This window comes from Caretta caretta, chromosome 5, assembly GCF_965140235.1.
Source record: "Caretta caretta isolate rCarCar2 chromosome 5, rCarCar1.hap1, whole genome shotgun sequence".
NCBI classification, from domain to species: domain Eukaryota; kingdom Metazoa; phylum Chordata; order Testudines; family Cheloniidae; genus Caretta; species Caretta caretta.
The window spans coordinates 62148619-62167763 of record NC_134210.1 but is presented as its reverse complement, the minus strand read 5'-3'; the positions used below and the strand labels follow the sequence as shown (position 1 = coordinate 62167763).

General features: G+C 45.5%; 1 protein-coding gene and 1 long non-coding RNA gene across 2 annotated transcripts; one reads left to right on the top strand and one right to left on the bottom strand.

The window, feature by feature from the left end:
- Positions 1-3220: 3220 nt before the first annotated feature.
- On the bottom strand, positions 3221-8464 carry LOC142072145 (uncharacterized). Its single transcript, XR_012668477.1, has 2 exons — positions 7603-8464; positions 3221-4698 (listed from the first exon to the last, which is right to left on the bottom strand). It is a non-coding gene; the product is annotated as an uncharacterized LOC142072145 (long non-coding RNA).
- A 1506-nt stretch (positions 8465-9970) lies between these two features.
- GLRX (glutaredoxin) lies at positions 9971-17951 on the top strand. Its single transcript, XM_048850619.2, has 3 exons — positions 9971-10304; positions 14502-14622; positions 17716-17951. The coding sequence occupies exons 1-2, from the start codon at positions 10098-10100 to the stop codon at positions 14610-14612; spliced, it is 318 nt and encodes a 105-aa protein (XP_048706576.1). The 5' UTR covers positions 9971-10097; the 3' UTR covers positions 14613-14622; positions 17716-17951.
- The last annotated feature ends 1194 nt before the right edge of the window (positions 17952-19145 follow it).

Below are 19145 nucleotides of genomic sequence, written 5' to 3'. Positions count from 1 at the left end.
CTGAGTAGCATACCCTTGCTCTTAGCAGACTCCTCTTTGTGAGAGATGCATAACCATATCACACCCAAATTAATCTCTGGGGTAACTCCAGGGCTTAATTCACTGTGCCTACTAGTGCTTAGACTTGACTGCAATGTGTGACAGAGACCCCTAAGCCAGAAGGATATTAAATGTCAAATATCCTTGTGGTGAACTTTTGGCTGGTGTGAGATGGGCCTGCCACAGCCATAACAATGCCAGGGAGTGAAACTCATAGAAATGCAGGATAGAATGGTAACAGCCTAATCAGCTTCACAGTGCCAGACAACAAAATAATCATACTATCCTGTGAGTTAAACAGTGTCTCTTATCCCCAGGCCCCAAAAATATAGCCTTCCTATCATAAGGTCTAACCCTAAGGTGACCTGTCATTTTGGTGATGTGGCGTCTACTCCACCATTACAGCTCATATAAATGTCCAAACCCACCCCTGCCCAGCTTTGTGGCTTCACACCCATGCATTCCATAACAGGACAATAACCTCATGCACAAAGAACTCTCATGCTTCCTATTCCAGAATGAATGGAGACCAAGTTAAATTTAACACGTGAATAACAGTCAAAACCTCCCTCTTGCCTTATAGTCTCCTTTTGCTTTACCTACTGCAATATTAGCCATGCCCAGGTCTGGAGTGCTCTGGCAGTTACTATATCAAGGGCAGCCATCTGAAGAGCTTCTGTTCAGCTGTAAGGTTTTTTTAACCCAATCTCTACCACATGTTGTCAGGAGCTTATGTTCTGCTGCTTCCCTGTGAGATATTATGAATAATAAAACTAGTCAGATGATGACTAGAAACAAAATATTCCTGACGCACTGTATAAGACGCAAACTGTCACCCTCTCGTTTGGAAATACAAGCTGTTGTCTTTGTAATGTGGGTGGGTGGCAACTATCAGGAGTGACTCCCGAAAGCCAAACTGTAACTCTGAATTTCCTGGCATTTGTCTGTTTGTGTCATAATCTTTACATCATTTAAACATAGGGTTGGTATCTCAGTTACTTACCTTACTGAAAGCTGACAGCAGAGACCTTGAGGCTCTTTTATGTGGTAAGTACAGTAGGTAGTGGACTTTTTGCCTATTGAACTCTGGTAACTCACTATTTTATTCATTTAGATTTATACAAAATATTATAAAGTACCCAGCCAGGGCTCTAGGTGCCTTAACCATGTATTATAGCCAAGCAAAAATAAATGCAGTACCAACCCAAAACCAGAAAAGAAAAGAAAAAAAAAACCACAAAAAACAACCCAGTTACAAATCTCAGTCATTGGTGCACTGTCCCTCTTTGCAAGCGTCTGGTAAGGGAAACGGACTTTGCAGCTTACCCCACAGGCCAACAGATCCATGTTGTTTATGACTGACAGAAGGAGTAAATTCAAAAATACAATGCACCTCACAGAAACTGTCCTCTTTCAAACTGGGCCTGGTTTCCCAAAATGCTCAGCATTCAATGCAGTGCACCCTTTGAAAAATCTAGCCCTCACTGTAGGTGCAAAACACCTGATAATCTAGCCTTTAAGGCCTTGTCTGCAATAGAAAAATCCCTACCTGTATCAGCAGCTGTCCCTAATAATGCATCTGCCCTGTTTACGGCAAGTGTGGATCAGGTGTTTTAATCACTGTGAGTAAAATTTTCCAAAGCACCTAAGTGACTTGGGAGCGTAAATCCTATTGAAAGTTGCTGGGGCTGCCTGTCACTGGAAAAGTGACTTTCAATGGGACTTAAAAGAACCATCAGTTCTGCTATCTCCACTAGCAGTTTTTAGTGACAAAACCAAACTCTAACCCCTGTCTACAGCAGTGCAACCTCCTCCTTGCTGCACTATGAGTGCAAGTTTTACTCCTTATATCTTTCTAGGAAACGTATGTTTTAGATTCCTGACAGAATGTGGCTTTGAAAAGCTTCTCCTTGTTGATTATGTTTGGCCAGGACTTTTGCTATTTCAGGGGATGACTGGGTTAATAGAAAGTTAATTGAAAGCCTTTTTGATTGGACTTGGTGCAGCTGGTTACCGTTCCTTGAACTCTACCAGGATTTTGACTTACCTGCCATTTGTGTGAGGGTCTCCTGGATGCTAGAGATGCGCAGATGGGATGCATTCTTCATTAATTGGATTGTTTCATTGTGCAAGGGGGCAGGGTTCAATTAAATGTAACTTTAGCAGCCTCATAGCCAAGATGGAGCCTGCTCTGCAGGCAGCTTTGGCCAAGAGACGGCACGTGCAGGAATGGAGCAGGAAAAGTCCCTTTCACCCCAGAGGCACCTGTTCCAAACGCCCCAGCATGAACACACACGCACACACACCCTGGAAAAGTACAACAGATATAAGAAAGAGAAATATTTATTTACAGAGGGATGAGGGGAGAAAAACAACAAGGGGAAATATAGGGGGAGTGGTAAAACAGGGTTGCCTCCAAACCAAGGCCCCACAGGTCCAGTGGTAGCAGAGTCCAAAAAGACAGACACCGAGCAATGTGTCTGCACACAGAGTTTAGGAGTTCCAAGCAAAGTTTAGTGGTGAGTCTTGGGTGCTTCTGGTCATCTTTGGCGCCCATAAACTTTTCCCAACAAACCCCTTTGGTGCCCTCTTCTACTGCTCTCTGCAAAGCTACACAGAGTGACCACCTCCCCACTTAACTAGCTAACAGCCTCCCTCCTGATTCCCAATGCAGAGTCACAAGCCCCAGTATTCACTGCCCCATGCAGCTCTGGGCAGCTGTGATACTGGATCCAGCTCTGGCCTGTCCTTCTTGGGTGATTCCCCCCTAGCACAGTGCTTCTCCTGGCTCCTGTCCTGGGGTGTTCCCGATTGGCCACCCTCTCCTTCCCAGGCTTTAGGCAAGTTTTCTGCTGCTTCACTTTGTGAGGGCCTATGGACTGCAGCTCTTTTTTTTTTTTTTGAGCTCCAGAGCAACACCCTGGAGTTTTCCTTCTTTCTCTTACTGCTTCCCTCCCCGCCCCCGCTTTTAGGAAAAAGATTTAAAGGGGCCATGCTCTCTAAACCCCAAAGGGGTTACATAAATTTCAAAAACCTCAAATTACATTTTAAAAAGTGAGTAGTGATTTTGTTTTCCTTTCCCTTCTAGATCAGGCTGTTGCCGGCACCCAGTGCCAAGAGGCTGAACAACAGCTTGAGTGGTTCATTACCCAGTGTGCTACACCCAATAATCACAATGGGGTGGAGAAGCAGAAAAGTTTATTTGCAGCTGCAAAAAGGTACAGGGAGAATAAAATCTCAAATCCTGCACAACAGAGCAGGAAGTTACACAGGCTTTTATACATCCTTTTTCTCAGCATACTTATCCAATAGCAAGCTGCCCCAAGTATCCATATAGCCAGCCAATCCAGTTCCCAGCTAGTTCCCTGATTCTCTGTATCATTTGTTAAACTATACATAAAGCTGCTTTATTCAGCATTGTTCTTTCATATCTCCCCTGTTTGGCCTTGCTTAGTTTCAGGCAGTCTGACTCTGCAACATACTGTTGCAGATTCTCAGCATAACTGCTGTGTGTGCCTCCAGGCAGGGGGGCCAAGGACACTTGGGCCTAGTACGCAGAGCTGCTGCGAGTGCCTCCAGGCAGGAGGGGGGGCCAAGGACACCGGGGCCTCGTGCGAGGGGGCTTCATCGACACTCGTGGTCTTCCATCCCCTCGAGTTACCTAGTGGCCATGCCCCAGTGTCCCCAACAACTCCCCCCTTTGAGAACACTCAACAGCCTTGGCTCTGAGTTTTCTCACTTGGGCTTGCTACATTGGAGATGTTAACTTGACGGCAAGTTACATTTCCAAACCCCTTTTTTGTGGTAAGATTATTTGTAAGTGTTTCCCTAAAAGGGGAGGAACCATTACACCCACACTGTTGGCCTCCCCTGTTGGTCTTTATCCAATACCCATCAGCCCACTGTGTAATAACACAGGAGCTTTTTCCCACAGGACGCCCATAGTGATCAGATTGGTTTCGGGTAAAACATAACACTCCCTCAGTGAGTACTGCAACTGAATACTCCTGGTCCTGATAGGTGGCCTGCTGTAAAGAGGTCTTATTCCAGAACGGCGAGTTCGTTCTTTCCTGCTCTTTGGTGGTGGCTAATTCTGCTAGGGTCAGGGGCAGCATGTCAAGGGGCATTCCCGTTTTGGGGGATAGTGGAGTTGGAGCACATACCCAGCAATCAGTCTGGTTTGTTAAAGTAGCAACATGGTGCGCAAGCAAAACAAAGGAGTTATGCTCCCGATATGCACAGTTTGGAAATACCAATACAGAGAATAACAATGTTACCCAATTAATTATTACCAGAGTCTTCCCAACCCAGGGTCTCCAGTACCTGGGTGGGCCCATTTTAGCATTAAGGTGCCCGCTATTTGTGTCTTTTAAACAGTAGCTTTAGCCCGAGATCTCACTAGATGAGGAGTCAGCAGGTTGGACGGTCCACTGTCCTGCTGACGAGGGGGTGGTTACTGCCTTCAGACGAGAGTGATGGATCCAGTTCTTGTGTCCCTCAATCTTTGCCGCTGTATGGGAGACCAGCAGGACGGTATAGGGTCCTTTCCACTTTTCCTGGAGAGGCTCGTCTTTCCAGATGCGAACAAGCACAGAGTCACCGGGCTGTAAGGAGTGAACGGGAGAGTCCAAGGGGAGAGGCTGGGAATCCTTGGTATACCTGTGAAGAGACAAGAGAACAGCAGACAGGGAACACATATACTGTGACAAAAAACCATTACCCAACTCCCATTCCCCTGACAGAACCGGGGTGCCATTCATAGGCCATGCCCTTCCAAACATAATTTCAAAGGGACTAAGCCCTAATCTACCCTTTGGGAGAACGCGGATACGGAGTAGGATGAGGGGCAAAGCATCAGGCCATCGCAGTGAGGCTTCTTGGCACTTTTGAGAGATGCCGTTTAAGGGTCTGATTGGTACGCTCCACTACACCACTGGCTTGCGGTCTCCAGGGCGTATGGAGTTTCCAGGGGATCTGTAAGGAATGTGAGATGCTTTGAATGATTTTTGACGTGTAATGTGTCCCGTTGTCAGATTTCATCCACAGGGGGAGTCCAAAGCGAGGAACGATTTCCCTAACTGAGGGCCACTGTTCTGGCAGTGCAGTTACGGCATGGGAAGGCTTCTGGCCATCCACTGAACCTACCCACTATGACAAGGAGATATTTGAACCCTTGGGTCCGGGGAAACTCAGTAAAGTCTATTTGCCACACTTGTCCGGGGCCCGGAGTGGGTTCTAGGGCAGCTGGTGGCACAGGATGTCCCGGTCGGGGGTTATTCTTTTGGCAGACTAAGCAGTCTGCTTGTACCTGGGCAGCCAGGGGTCGGAGTCCGGAAGTGATAAAGTATTTTCCCATTAGCTGGATAAGTGCTTCCCTGCCAGCATGAGTGGTTTGATGTAGTTTCTGAAGCACTGGCCGGATTGGGCCCTTTGGTAAGAGGACCTTCCCTTCTGGGGAATGGAGCCATCCCTCCTTTTCCCGGAGACTGAGTTTGTCAGTTAGCTGTCTCTCCTCCCCAGAGTACTGAGGGGTTGGAAGCTCCCCTACTGATGGGATAAGGGCATGCATATGGGCATTCTCAGTCTGAGGGGATGGCAGGGTGGCAGCATGCTTAGCCTCTCTATCTGCCCAAGCGTTACCTCTGGCCACATCTTGATCCTCCCTTTGATGGGCTTTACAGTGTACCACCGCCACTTCTGAGGGGAGTTGTACGGCTTCTAGGAGCCGGAGGATTTGGGGCCCATACTTGACTGGGGAGCCTTGGGCTGTCAGCATTCCCCTTTGCTTCCATAGGCCAGCATGAGCATGCAGCACACCAAAAGCATACTTTGAATCAGTAAAAATGTTCACCCGCTTTCCTTTTGACAGTTCAAGTGCACGGGTCAGGGCTATTAGTTCGGCAAGCTGGGCAGAGGTCCCAGCAGGCAAACCTTCAGCTTCCACAGTGTCATGGAGGGTCACAACAGCATAACCCGCCCTCCTTTGCCCATCTATTACAGTACTGCTACCATCAGTGTACCACTCATAATCTGCATTTGGGAGAGGTACATCCTTTAAATCCGGATGGCTGGAGTACTGGGCATCTATGATCTCTAAACAGTCATGTTTCTGTTCCTCTGTTTCTGGCAAGAGGGTGGCTGGGTTAAGGGAGGGGCAAGGCTGTAAGGTGACTTCAGAGTTCTCTAACAGCTTAGCCTGGTACCGAGCAATCCGAGCCTGGGTGAGCCAAAGCCCTCCCTTTGCATCCAATAAGGCTTGGACCATATGGGGAGTATAGATTTGCATAACCCCTCCCAATGTTAGCTTCTTTGCTTCCTCAAGCACTAGAGCAGTAGCTGCGACCGCCCCGGTAAACATGCCGGCCAACCCTTTGCAACCTGATCCAATTGCTTAGAAAAATAAGCCACGTCTCCATGCTCCTAACAGCTGTGTGAGCACTCCTAGGGCCACCCCCCTTCATTCATGTACATACAACTGAAATGGCTTAGAAAGATCCGGCAGGTCCAGAGCTGGGGCTTCCATCAATTTTCTTTTCAGGATTTTAAATGCCCTATCAGCCTCTGGGGTCCAGAAGGGGTAGATCCACTCCTTTTACACAGTCGTACAGGGATTTAGCCCACAGTCCAAACTCTGGGATCCATATCCTGCAAAAGCCTGCCATACCCAGAAATGCCCTGAGCTGCTTACAATTATTTGGAGAGGAACTTGACAGATAGATTCCTTTCTTTTTTTTTTTTTTTTGCTTGAACGCTGACGCTCCCCTTGCCTTAGCTGTAACCTGATCCCTCTCCACCTCAGACAACAAGGTTCTCCGGAGGATATTACAGTCCTCTCAATCGGCTTGTGACTACTGAGGCACCCCTCAAAGACTGAAATAAACCTGTTTGGGTTCGTTGAGAATTCCCCAGCCTGTGTTTTAAAAGCTGCTAAGTCTATTGGATTGAATGGCACATGGGTTTAAACTTGCATAGTGGTAGCCTGACGTCCATCTGCCCCTGGGCAAGCCACAACAGTCTCGGTAAGCAAAGGATAGAGTCCCACCGAGGGGGCAATCTCTGTAACCCGAGGCATCCTACCCTTATAAGGTGGGGGTGTGGGGGCCGAAGGGGACACCGGCTCTGCCATTACAGTGGAGGTGGGGGTCTGGGGACTAACATTAGCTACTACCGAACCAGTCGGAGTCAGATTACAGCGCTGTAAAATATCTGGTCGAGTACATAAAGTCAGAAACAAATGCGCATACATATGTTCATTCCATTTCCTTGTTCTCTGACAGAACAGGAGTAACTGAAGGATCGTGTTGTAATTAATTGACCCTCCTGGTGGCCACCACTCCTGGTCCTCTAGTTGATATTGAGGCCAGTCAACTGTACAGAATCATTTTAATTGGCTCTTAGTCATCGGATCCGCACCAAATACCTTCCAGTTTGCTAGAATGCACTCTAGGGGCGTACACCGTGCCCTAACCTCCGAGCTCTGTCCCTGTCCCATACCTACAGGGTAACTCTGGGCGTCCCCAGGTTCCAACAGAGCATATAATCCGGATTTTAAAAGGTTCCTACCTTATCCAAGGGACCGGTTCTTCACCGTGGCCTGCAGCTGCTCCTCCCCCATGTCTAAGGGACCGGTTCTTCACCGCCGTCCACAACTGCTTCTCCACTATATGAGTGCGTTGTGCCCTCCGGGGTCGATCAAATCGCGTCTCCTCCGAGGCCCCCAATGAACTCACCGGTGCGCGCTGGGCGTCGGTTCTCGCCGCAATCCTCGACCTCCAGGAGGGGTCCGGGCAAGACTAAATTGCAGCCTCGTCGCCCACCCAGGGACGCCAAAAGCTGTTGCCGGCACCCAGTGCCGAGAGGCTGAACAACAGCTTGAGTGGTTCATTACCCGGTGTGCGACACCCAATAATCACAACGGGGTGGAGAAGCAGAAAAGTTTATTTGCAGCTGCAAAAAGGTACAGAGAGAATAAAATCTCAAATCCTGCACAACAGAGCAGGAAGTTACACAGGCTTTTATACATCCTTTTTCTCAGCATACTTATCCAATAGCAAGCTGCCCCAAGTATCCATATAGCCAGCCAATCCAGTTCCCAGCTAGTTCCCTGATTCTCTGTATCATTTGCTAAACTATACATAAAGCTGCTTTATTCAGCATTGTTCTTTCATATCTCCCCTGTTTGGCCTTGCTTAGTTTCAGGCAGTCTGACTCTGCAACATACTGTTGCAGATTCTCAGCATAACTGCTGTGTGTGCCTCCAGGCGGGGGGGCCAAGGACACTTGGGCCTAGTACGCAGAGCTGCTGCGAGTGCCTCCAGGCAGGAGGGGGGGCCAAGGACACCGGGGCCTCGTGCGAGGGGGCTTCATCGACACTCGTGGTCTTCCATCCCCTCGAGTTACCTAGTGGCCATGCCCCAGTGTCCCCAACAAGGCCAAGCCAATACAGTATCAGATGCAGCCACTCCTCCCCGTACCTCCCTTCCAAAGTTCTATTTGTGTCTAAGATGGGTCAGGTTGTGAAACATTTATTCTGACGCTGAGCAGTTACACAAGTGTTCCTAGTGAGACTACTCACATGAGGAACTGCTCACCTGTGGGAGCCAGCAGTTCACAATCTGGCACAGAGCTCTCAATACACCCCCTTAAACTGTATTTTTTATTTACTTTTATTTATTTCTTTTGATTTATATAAACATTCCGTGAATTGGGGCCCTTAGTCTGTATTCTAGGCTCATCTTGACATGTTGTAAAAAATTGAATGATTAAAAGCAGATTACTGCCGTTAACACACACACACACACATATCCCTTCCATCAATAAATAACATAATCACCCACCAGTCAAAATTATAGTTAAGATCTTTATAGGCTTCCATTTGAGCGATCCCAACCCTTCACAGCTAGAGAAACAAATGGATCTTCCTAGGTCTGGACCCAGTATTAAGAACTGTGCAGGTACACACATAAGCCTAGGGAGTTTTCAATGCAGTGGAGGGGTCTTAGAACCTGCACATGAATTACCAGGTAGACCAAGTGGAAGAGAGAGTTTTCTTTTTGTTATTTAAAAAGACGTAATTGTATTTATCGTTCTTCTGTATTAGGCCCCAAGCCTGCAAACAGCTAAACAAGTTTAATATTATGCCTGGGAATAGGCCCAGTTACTTCAATGGAATTTCTCAGATATATATAATTATGTGCATAACTGTTTGCAGGATTGGGGCCATGTTCAGTAAACTGCCTTGGTCTAGTAGAGGTTAGAGCACAGGACTGGGATTTAGGATTTCTTTTCTGTCACTGACTCAGTGTGTGACTTTGAGCAAGACCCCTAGCCTCTCTGTATCTCAGTTTCCCCATGCCTCATGGGCCTGATGCCCTGAACCTGGTGGGGCTGAAGCCCTATGTGCTGTGCCCCATGTGGGGCTGAAGTCCAAACCCCGCACCCTGCAGGACTGAAGGCCCAAGCTGCACAGGACTGAAGTCCTGAGCACCAAGGGGGTGAAGCCCCAAACATAAGGTACAGAATTACAATTTTCCTTAGTGGGGGGGAGTCCAAAGTGGGTCACCAGCACAAAAAGGTTGAGAAAAACTGCATTAGAGAGATATCCACCCTTCCGTACAGCTGAAACCAGCAGCAGGCAAGCCACCACACAAACTCAAGTCTGGCGAGAGAGGCAAGGCTTAAGGTTTAACCCTTTTTGCATGCATTAGTTAATAAGGAAACATTGCAGAGTAGCCCATTTGTATAAATTTTCTCATATCACAACTCAGAGATGCTGAAATAACAGCTGATGGGCAAATTGCTTCACATTTGAAAACCATTCATCTGTTTGCAACTATGGAATTGCTAAAATAGTGCCCAGAAGCTTGGTTCATTATCTCTTTAACATCCAAGACTGAGTGAAGGAAAACTCCTCCTACAGGGTGGGGGCCCTATAAGGAAGGCAGTTTGCAGCTTACAAAAACTACAGTCACTTACTGCTTTAGCTATTACTGTTTCTGTTCTACTTGAAGGATAGAGCTGCCTGACTCCTCCTTGTGTTAGAAAGCAATACTGTAAACATGACTCGGGAGTTTGTGCAGAGCAAAATCAAACCTGATAAAGTGGCTGTTTTTATAAAGCCAACCTGTCCTTACTGCCGTAATGCAATTAAACTACTCAACAAATATTCCTTCAAGAAAGGCCACCTAGAATTCATTGACATCACCACCCAAGATGATATGGATGGCATTCAGGATTATTTCCAGCAGACAACAGGGGCAAGAACAGTAAGTTTTTCAATTATTCATATTTGATAGTTGCTTAATCGTGGTCACAGTTTTCTGATTTATGCACTGTGCAACAGTGTGCTAGGGGCTCTGCAGGTAGAGGGCAGGTCCCTCCCTTGAGGAATTTGCAGTCTAGCTAGGTGGAATAGAAGGGAAAATAAAATACAGCCCAAGGCTTTTTTTCTCCCAATACTGTTTAATTGGTTTTTAATGTTCTTTGTGGTGTCTTTTGTTTGTTCTCTTGTAAAATGGCTTCCTATGTTCAGAGTAACTGCAGTATTTCTGTCTTGTGTGCTGTAGTATTTTAGATCTCTTTGGTTCACTATGCTCGTCTCTGTGGGTCTTGCTCTGTTCCAGAGCTATTGTGTAACTAGTTTAATTAAGATGTGTGATACATTTTATACAAACCTTTCAGCTTCCCTACTGGCTTTCTATGTATTTGGAAGGTGCTCATTGTTATGTCTATGGCATCATAGATACAATTAACCTGATTGATCCAAACAGCCAAAAGTTGTGATCCCTTGGATTGTTTCTGTTGGGAGGACACATAGATGATGGTTTCAGAGTAACAGCCGTGTTAGTCTGTATTTGCAAAAAGAAAAGGAGTACTTGTGGCACCTTAGAGGCTAACCAATTTATTTGAGCATGAGCTTTCGTGAGCTACAGCTCACTTCATCGGATGCATACCGTGGAAACTGCAGCAGACATTATATACACACAGAGATCATGAAACAATACCTCCTCCCACCCCACTCTCCTGCTGGTAATAGCTTATCTAAAGTGATCATCAAGTTGGGCCATTTCCAGCACAAATCCAGGTTTTCACACCCTCCACCCCCCCCCACACACACAAACTCACTCTCCTGCTGGTAATAGCCCATCCAAAGTGACAACTCTCTTCACAATGTGCATGATAATCAAGGTGGGCCATTTCCTGCACAAATCCAGGTTCTCTCACCCCTCACCTCCCTCCAAAAACCACACACACAAACTCACTATCCTGCTGGTAATAGCTCATCCAAAGTGACCACTCTCCCTACAATGTGCATGGTAATCAAGGTGGGCCATGTCCAGCAGAAATCCAGGCTTTCTCACCCCCCCTCCTTTTTTTTTTCTGGACACACACACACACACACACACACTCTCTCTCTTCCCTCCCCCCCCGGCAATAGCTCATCCAAACTGACCACTCTCCAAGTTTAAATCCAAGTTTAACCAGAACATCTGGGGGAGGGGGGGTAGGAAAAAACAAGGGGAAATAGGCTACCTTGCATAATGACTAAGCCACTCCCAGTCTCTATTTAAGCCTAAATTAATAGTATCCAATTTGCAAATGAATTCCAATTCAACAGTTTCTCGCTGGAGTCTGGATTTGAAGTTTTTTTGTTGTAAGATAGCGACCTTCATGTCTGTGATTGCGTGACCAGAGAGATTGAAGTGTTCTCCGACTGGTTTATGAATGTTATAATTCTTGACATCTGATTTGTGTCCATTTATTCTTTTACGTAGAGACTGTCCAGTTTGACCAATGTAAATGGCAGAGGGGCATTGCTGGCACATGATGGCATATATCACATTGGTGGATGTGCAGGTGAACGAGCCTCTGATAGTGTGGCTGATGTTATTAGGCCCTGTGATGGTGTCCCCTGAATAGATATGTGGGCGCAGTTGTCAACGGGCTTTGTTGCAAGGATAAGTTCCTGAGTTAGTGGTTCTGTTGTGTGGTATGTGGTTGTTGGTGAGTATTTGCTTCAGGTTGCGGGGCTGTCTGTAGTCAAGGACTGGCCTGTCTCCCAAGATTTGTGAGAGTGTTGGGTCATCCTTTAGGATAGGTTATGGATGATGGAATCAGCTATTTGTTCAATGCAATCCCCTGTTTATTTACAAAGACTTTGTTTCCCTGAACACACCCAGATATGGTTATCTACTGCTAGCTCCAAATCTATTTCAGCCAGTACTGGGTCAACAAGCTCTGTTGGCTTTTTCTCTGGGCCATGCTGTCTGTGCTTCTGTGGCTGTGTTTTGTGTCTGGCTTTCCTTGCTGCCTTCTGTCAGCTTTTCCGGTCTTTCTGCTATTTCTGTCAGACACCCAGATGAACACAGCTCCGATCCAGTCAATGCTCTGGACCCTGCATTTGCTGTACAATTCATCAGGGATACCCTTTGACCCTTACAGTTCAGCTTCTACTCTGAAACCTACTCAAACCTTGCTAAGTGCATGTGTTTGGGGTGGTGGTCCTATTGTGTCAGCTATCTGGTAATATAAATGAGCTTAACGGCTTCTTATAACTATCCTAAATGGAAGATGATGGATACGCTCCCCCAGTTTCACAGCAGGCTCGGCACAATCCATAATAAGCCTAATATTAACTCACTCTGAACACACTGTTCTTGCCCTGTCACTTGCACTGTAAGAGTGGCATGGAATCTTAATGTACATAGACGCTATAGTGATAAGCACCATGGAAAACCTGTGCACAAGAGAACCTTTCACAACACAAGCAAAGTGAAAGTATGGTCTAGTAGTTTGAGCATAGGACTAGAAGTCTTGGGCTTTAGACTCAGCTCTGCCACTCTTTCTATATATATATATATATATATATATATATATATATATATATAGCTTTAGGCAGAGCGGTTATCTGAATTGCCCCAATTTATGTAGCAGTAAAGTAGCTATACTATTATCTACTTCAAAATGCCCTCATTGTGAGTCATAATACTTGTGAAGCAATTAGAATTCCCCTGGTGGAAGGTTTTCCCAACTACTTATGAAGCAACTTCCTCATTTGCAGCACAGAGGACACACATTGTTATGCAAGGTTTCAGAGGAACAGCCGTGTTAGTCTGTATTCGCAAAAAGAAAAGGAGTACTTGTGGCACCTTAGAGACTAACCAATTTATTTGAGCATAAGCTTTCGTAAGCTACAGCTCACTTCATCGGATGCATAAAGTGCATCCGATAAAGTGAGCTGTACTCACGAAAGCTTATGCTCAAATAAATTGGTTAGTCTCTAAGGTGCCACAAGTACTCCTTTTCTTATTGTTATGCAAGTCTCACTTGTGACCCTTCAGTTTTATATTTCACAAAGTTGCACAAGGATTGGAAAACAGATTTCCTCCCAGATAACAACTTGCATAGTAGCAGGCCAGCCTGTTCTAGTAAGTTAAAAATAATTTGACTCAGGCTTTACACAGGAAACGTAGTTCTGTTTTGAACACAAAATAGATTTTGGTGTCAAAATCACTTGGACAGGCATAGAGATTTGCCTTTGAGTTGTCAATCTGCAGATATCTCATAGGGATGGGCAAGTAGAGTCAATGATGACACACTTCTCCCCAACCCTGACTATTTTTTGTAGTCCTAAAACCAAACCTCTTGAGGTTTGGCAAAGGTCCAGTTAAGAGCTTCGGGCTAGATTAACAAAGGCAAGTTAGGTGTTGCAACACCTACATCCTAGGATTCCTGTCGCTCAGTGGAATTTACAACCCCAAGTTCTTGTCCCAGGCATTCCATACAATACATGGGAAGAGTTAGATGCCTAAGGAAAGGATTCTGATAAGAAGCCAGCCTAGGTGCCTGGACTGACCAGCCAGAGGGAGATGCTTCCGGGGGCGGGGGCCATGGATTTTCAGCTGTGAACCCTCTCCTGGAGTGAGGTGCCTAACTAGGTCAGATCTTTCTCACAAGATAACAGAGCAGAATAGCCAATAGCCTCAGTTCCACCCCTTTCCTCTGAATTTCACTCCTGGCTAACTTAGATGGCCCCTGCTCAACTTGCTGTGCCTACCTCTCTCCATATATAATGACAGGTTTCAGAGTAGCAGCCATGTTAGTCTGTATCCACAAAAAGAACAGGAGTATTTGTGGCACCTTAGAGACTAACAAATTTATTAGAGCATAAGCTTTTGTGAGCTACAGCTCATCCGATGAAGTGAGCTGTAGCTCACAAAAGCTTATGCTCTAATAAATTTGTTAGTCTCTAAGGTGCCACAAGTACTCCTGTTCTCGCCATAAAATTGATGGTACCTAATGCAAGGTTGTGAATTCCACTGGGTGGCAGAGCATCTAGGGATTAGGCTTTGTAACATGTAAGTAACATTGTGAATCTGGGCCCTAATGTCTTCAGAGATCCTGCTGTACAGCTTGTTTTTCCTCGCCACTGACTAACAAATGTAATTTGTGTGCACATCTAGGTCCCCCGTGTGTATATTGGAGAAGTCTGCATTGGTGGATATTCTGATCTGGTTGCTTTAGAAGAGCAAGGAAAACTCTCGCAAAAGCTAACGCAAATTGGTGCTCTATAGTAACATGAAGGTAAGTGAGGGGGAACATACTCGAACCACCAGGAACCAGTTCCTGTATCAGAGAAGAAATTTGAATGTCATCAGGTAGATCAATGCTACTTCTGACTCAGCTGTAACTGGTACTGTGCTTACTGCACCTTTCTAGGGAAACAAAATCAGGACACCGTCAGTTTCACTCTGTAACACAAATGCAAATGTCCTGCTGGTTGTTTTGTGAAAGGTTAGTGGAGGATAATACAAAGTCCGCTCTGCTTGCAGGGATAAGGAGGATGCAGAACCACACAAGGATACGTTATTGGTAGCTCTTATTTCAGATCCAGGTGAATACATGATGTCACCACTTTTGCCCATATCCAAATATATTTCAAGAAGATTCATTCCTGCAGAATGGTGGAGCATTGTGTTTCTCAGGTTAAAAACAGAAGCATTCTTGTGGTGGTTGGGGTTTTGTTTTAATGCTTATGCCTGACTCAGTATCATAATGGTGAGTGCTGTGATGCAGTGGACCAGCGTTTGATTCCCAGGTCCGCTCATGGTTTCTTTCTACTTGCAACAGCTTGCCTACCAGTTGACTACCCTACCGGAGAGAATGTTACACTTGCCCAAGTGTTTGACTGTTTTACCCTTTCCTAGCTGGTCTGTGTAGGATATAGGTTGCTGAAAACTACTGCAGCTAATAGACTCTTTACATCACAGGGCAGAAGCTCCTTTTGGAGTAGAGATAGATGTAGCCTGACTGACAACCATGGAGAAGATGGGGCCATGGTATCATCATGTGTGCTCTAAGAGATCCATTGCAAGTTCCCACAGTCTGTTAATTTACCATATTTGTTACCTGATGGCACTACTTTTTAAAATGATACTGTCTTGTATTCCCAGTGCCTTGGAACCCTAGTCATGGGCCAGGATCCCATTGTGCTAGGGCTGTACAAACAGAACCAAAAGACAGTGTTGTGTAGTAATACAAGTGTGGCGGTCACCATTTTGATTGATACGCGGAGGGAATTGGAACCAGGGACCTACAGAGCTATAAGCACGAGCTGATACAACTTAAGTTAAATAGTCAAGGCTGTCTAGCTGGGGCTGTAACAGACTTGTATCCTCCATGGATTGAGTAGAGAGGGGGACCTGCAACACGCTCACCAGTGGTCTTTGGATGTTGTATAGCCAGGGATGGATTAAATCTATAAGGGATTCATATTGGTCTCATATCAGAAACTAGAGGCAGAAGGTTGTGGAAATGAATCGGGCAGCATTGCTTAGTTAGCTGGAAGGATGTCTGTCATAATACCAGAAAAACTACATGGGAGTATTAAGTCAGTGGAAAGCTTTGTGATCCTGTGGACAGGGTACTAGAGTGGGACTTGGTAAACCTGGGTTCTAGTCCTGGCTGGACCAGGGATCTGCTGAATGACCGTAGCCAAGTCACTTCACCTCTTTGTGCCTCCATTTCCCCATCTATAGAATGGACACAACACTTACCACCTCTATAAAGTGCTTCATCACCTATGGATGAAAAGGCCTTTAAGAGATGGCTATTTATCTTGGGGCTCTAACATGTATGGGCAGGGATTGATCTTCATTTTAGTCTAATCCTGGGGGAGGGGGGGAGTATTAAGTGGCCTTTCCTAACTTGCCACACTTGACTGGGGGGTAGGAAGATAAAGGTGGGTAAAGCATTGATGGGTTTTATAGAAACTCAGCATAATCTCAAACCTATGAAAATGTGAGGTAGCCACCCTAGTGCAGAACTTCCTATATATCTAGATTTACAAAGCACCAGATCTGCTGCTGCTGAAACAAGAACCACCCCCCCAAGGGTTGCAGACTGGAGAAAGCACTAGGCTAGCCGGTGCAGCACAACGTAGTCACGGTGACTGTTGCTAGGAGAGCGTGAGCATAAGCTGTGTATTATCTATCACTTTTTAAAAGGGATGGGACAGAGCGCTGGGAATCCACCTTATTAGAACTGAAATCCCAGTACTGTACTGGCATCACTAGCATTAGCATAGTGACTTGAGTCACTGGGAGTGCTGCTACGCAAATATAAGTAATGCAAATATTTAAACTTGGATCTGTTTTCTGTTCCCACTAACTAAACTACTCATTAAACTCAGTCTTTCTTTGTCTTTAGTGCTTCATGGAGCTCAGTGGATGGCATCTCGGCCAGCAGATAAATAGAAATAACACTCCTTACTTTACTGTAAACTTAATGATCATGCAATACCCTGCTTACTGCCCAAATACTGGTAACTTAGATGCAGCGCCTCTAAATAACCCTCTGCTAAATATGCACTTTCCATATGTGAAATTATCCAATATGTGGTCAACTAGCTTTCCTGCTTTCTTGAAATTTCGTATGTGCTTGCCACATTACAACACTCTCTGCCCTCTGATAGGAAAGCGATTATCTTGCCCTGAACTAGGGCTGGCCAAAAAAACAAGTATTCCACTTAATGAAAAATGTTGAAGTTTTGACACTTGATTTTTATATCTCCAACAAAAAAAGGGGGGAGGTGGGGCGAGGGGGGGGGGGAGGAGGAGGAGAGACCATCCCAGAATAGCCAATAGCCCAGGGATGTGGGAGAACCAGATTCAAGTCCCTGCTCAGAATTAGGCAGGACTTGAATCTGGTTTTCCCACTTTCCAAGTAAGCTCCCTAATAACCAATGGGCTATTGGTTATTCTGGTCTCTTTTCTTTTGACCAGAAATTTCATCATGGAACTGAGGCATGTCTTGTCAAAACTGATACATTTCCATGAAAAGTTTTGGTTTCAACAAATCAGCCTCTTCTGACAAGCTGTTCATGAAAATTCCTGACAAACTGCACTCTGGACTATGTCAGCCAATCATATCCTCAATCTGCCTGAACTCTTCATTCTGAAAAATCCCTACTGGTTTTTTTCCTTAACGATTTGAACAATAGATCTCTTAGTCAAAGACGGCTACACTTCCATGGAGTATCCTGCAGTACTTATGTCACTAATGTAACTAGACTTCTTAAATCAAATCTAAGAGCTCTTCTAGGCATGTATTCTTTTGGTAAACTGGCCTCTTCCAAAAAGAACCTGTAATCTCTACTTATATCATTTCTAATTTCAGGCCAAAAATGACTGGAATTTGTGACTGCATCACCTGCCACCGGAGCCTTAACAGTGACTTTCCTGTTGCCATCTGATTTCCTTCTAAATCTACAAGAGATGTGGATATTGGGCACCTGTTCTTTTGGTGATGGTAATAGTGGTGCAATATGTTATATCCCTTCATCCTGTCTAGCCCTGGGAACAAACCCAGAAAATGGTTGGACTTTGCCTAAAGGAATAAAATGTTTGCACTAATGAGGTGTGTTTACCCGTTTACCAATACAAACATTCTTTGTACTGCTCAAGCCTTATTATACTCCTGCTGTCTCCCTTCTGCGCACATTTCTCTCTCGGCCCCTCCCCCACCCTTCAGGATAGTTATCCAGCAACTCAACTCTTCCTTAGTAGTGTAGAGAACTTTAGCTGTTTTCCACTTTGACCATGTATTAAGCTGAAGCCATATAGGGGGAAGTGTAGGATGTTGATGCTTAGGGCCAAATGGGATCCTGGAACCCTGTTTGAAAGTAGCTGCTGGAGTCAGTGCATACTGACCCCAGCCATCTGCCAAGCATATGACCCTCTGGTAACCCTGACAAGTCTCTTAACAAGGGTTGAGAAAACAATATTCTCTGCTGTGCTGCCCTTATTACAACATACAGCTACAGGCAGATACTTGCAGCTCAGCTAGTTCAGAATGGGTGCAGCTGGATAGGAAAGGAATGCTACATGAGGAAGTGTAATTTTCTGGGGGAGGTGCAGCCTGCCTGTAAACTATGTTGGGTCTTTAAATGGAAATAACTTGAAAGATATTAAGTTTATTACATTCGAGCTTGGTGCCCCCCTGCTAGTCAGAAGGGGACCCCAAATGCAAGTTATACAAAGCTTATATACCTTTTAGCAAAGCATGTTACCCTCGTGCATCAGAAACCTCAGCTAATAGACAAACTCTTTCCTTATCTACCACCTCTCCCTGCTAGATACATTCCCGATGCTCAACTATTACTTCAACTACACAACATGGACCTAAAGCAATGCATCAGTAACCTTTCTTATCAGGATGGGAGGCCCACATCACAAGGCCAGGAGGCAGGGAATTAGGAACAGACACAGAACAGAAACCGGGAGTCGAGACAGGAAACAAGGGGGAGGGTTTTCACAGGAATGCAGTATCTAAGGAACACTCCTCCTGGTGCATGATGTGCTTGCTTTTAGACAATGGTGAGCCCCAAACCAAAATGGAGTCACATATACTAACTTTTCCTTAACAGTCCCCCCTTTTCTTTTGTATGTCAGTAAGCTATATCGGGGCTGAGTAACTGCGATGCAGGGTTAGCAGTTGCCAACAGCACATACTATACCATTGTAGGCACACAAAAAATAACACAAAAGCAATAACAGCCAAAATAATTAAATACAAAATACGCCATCCTTAAGCACCCACATCTGGTA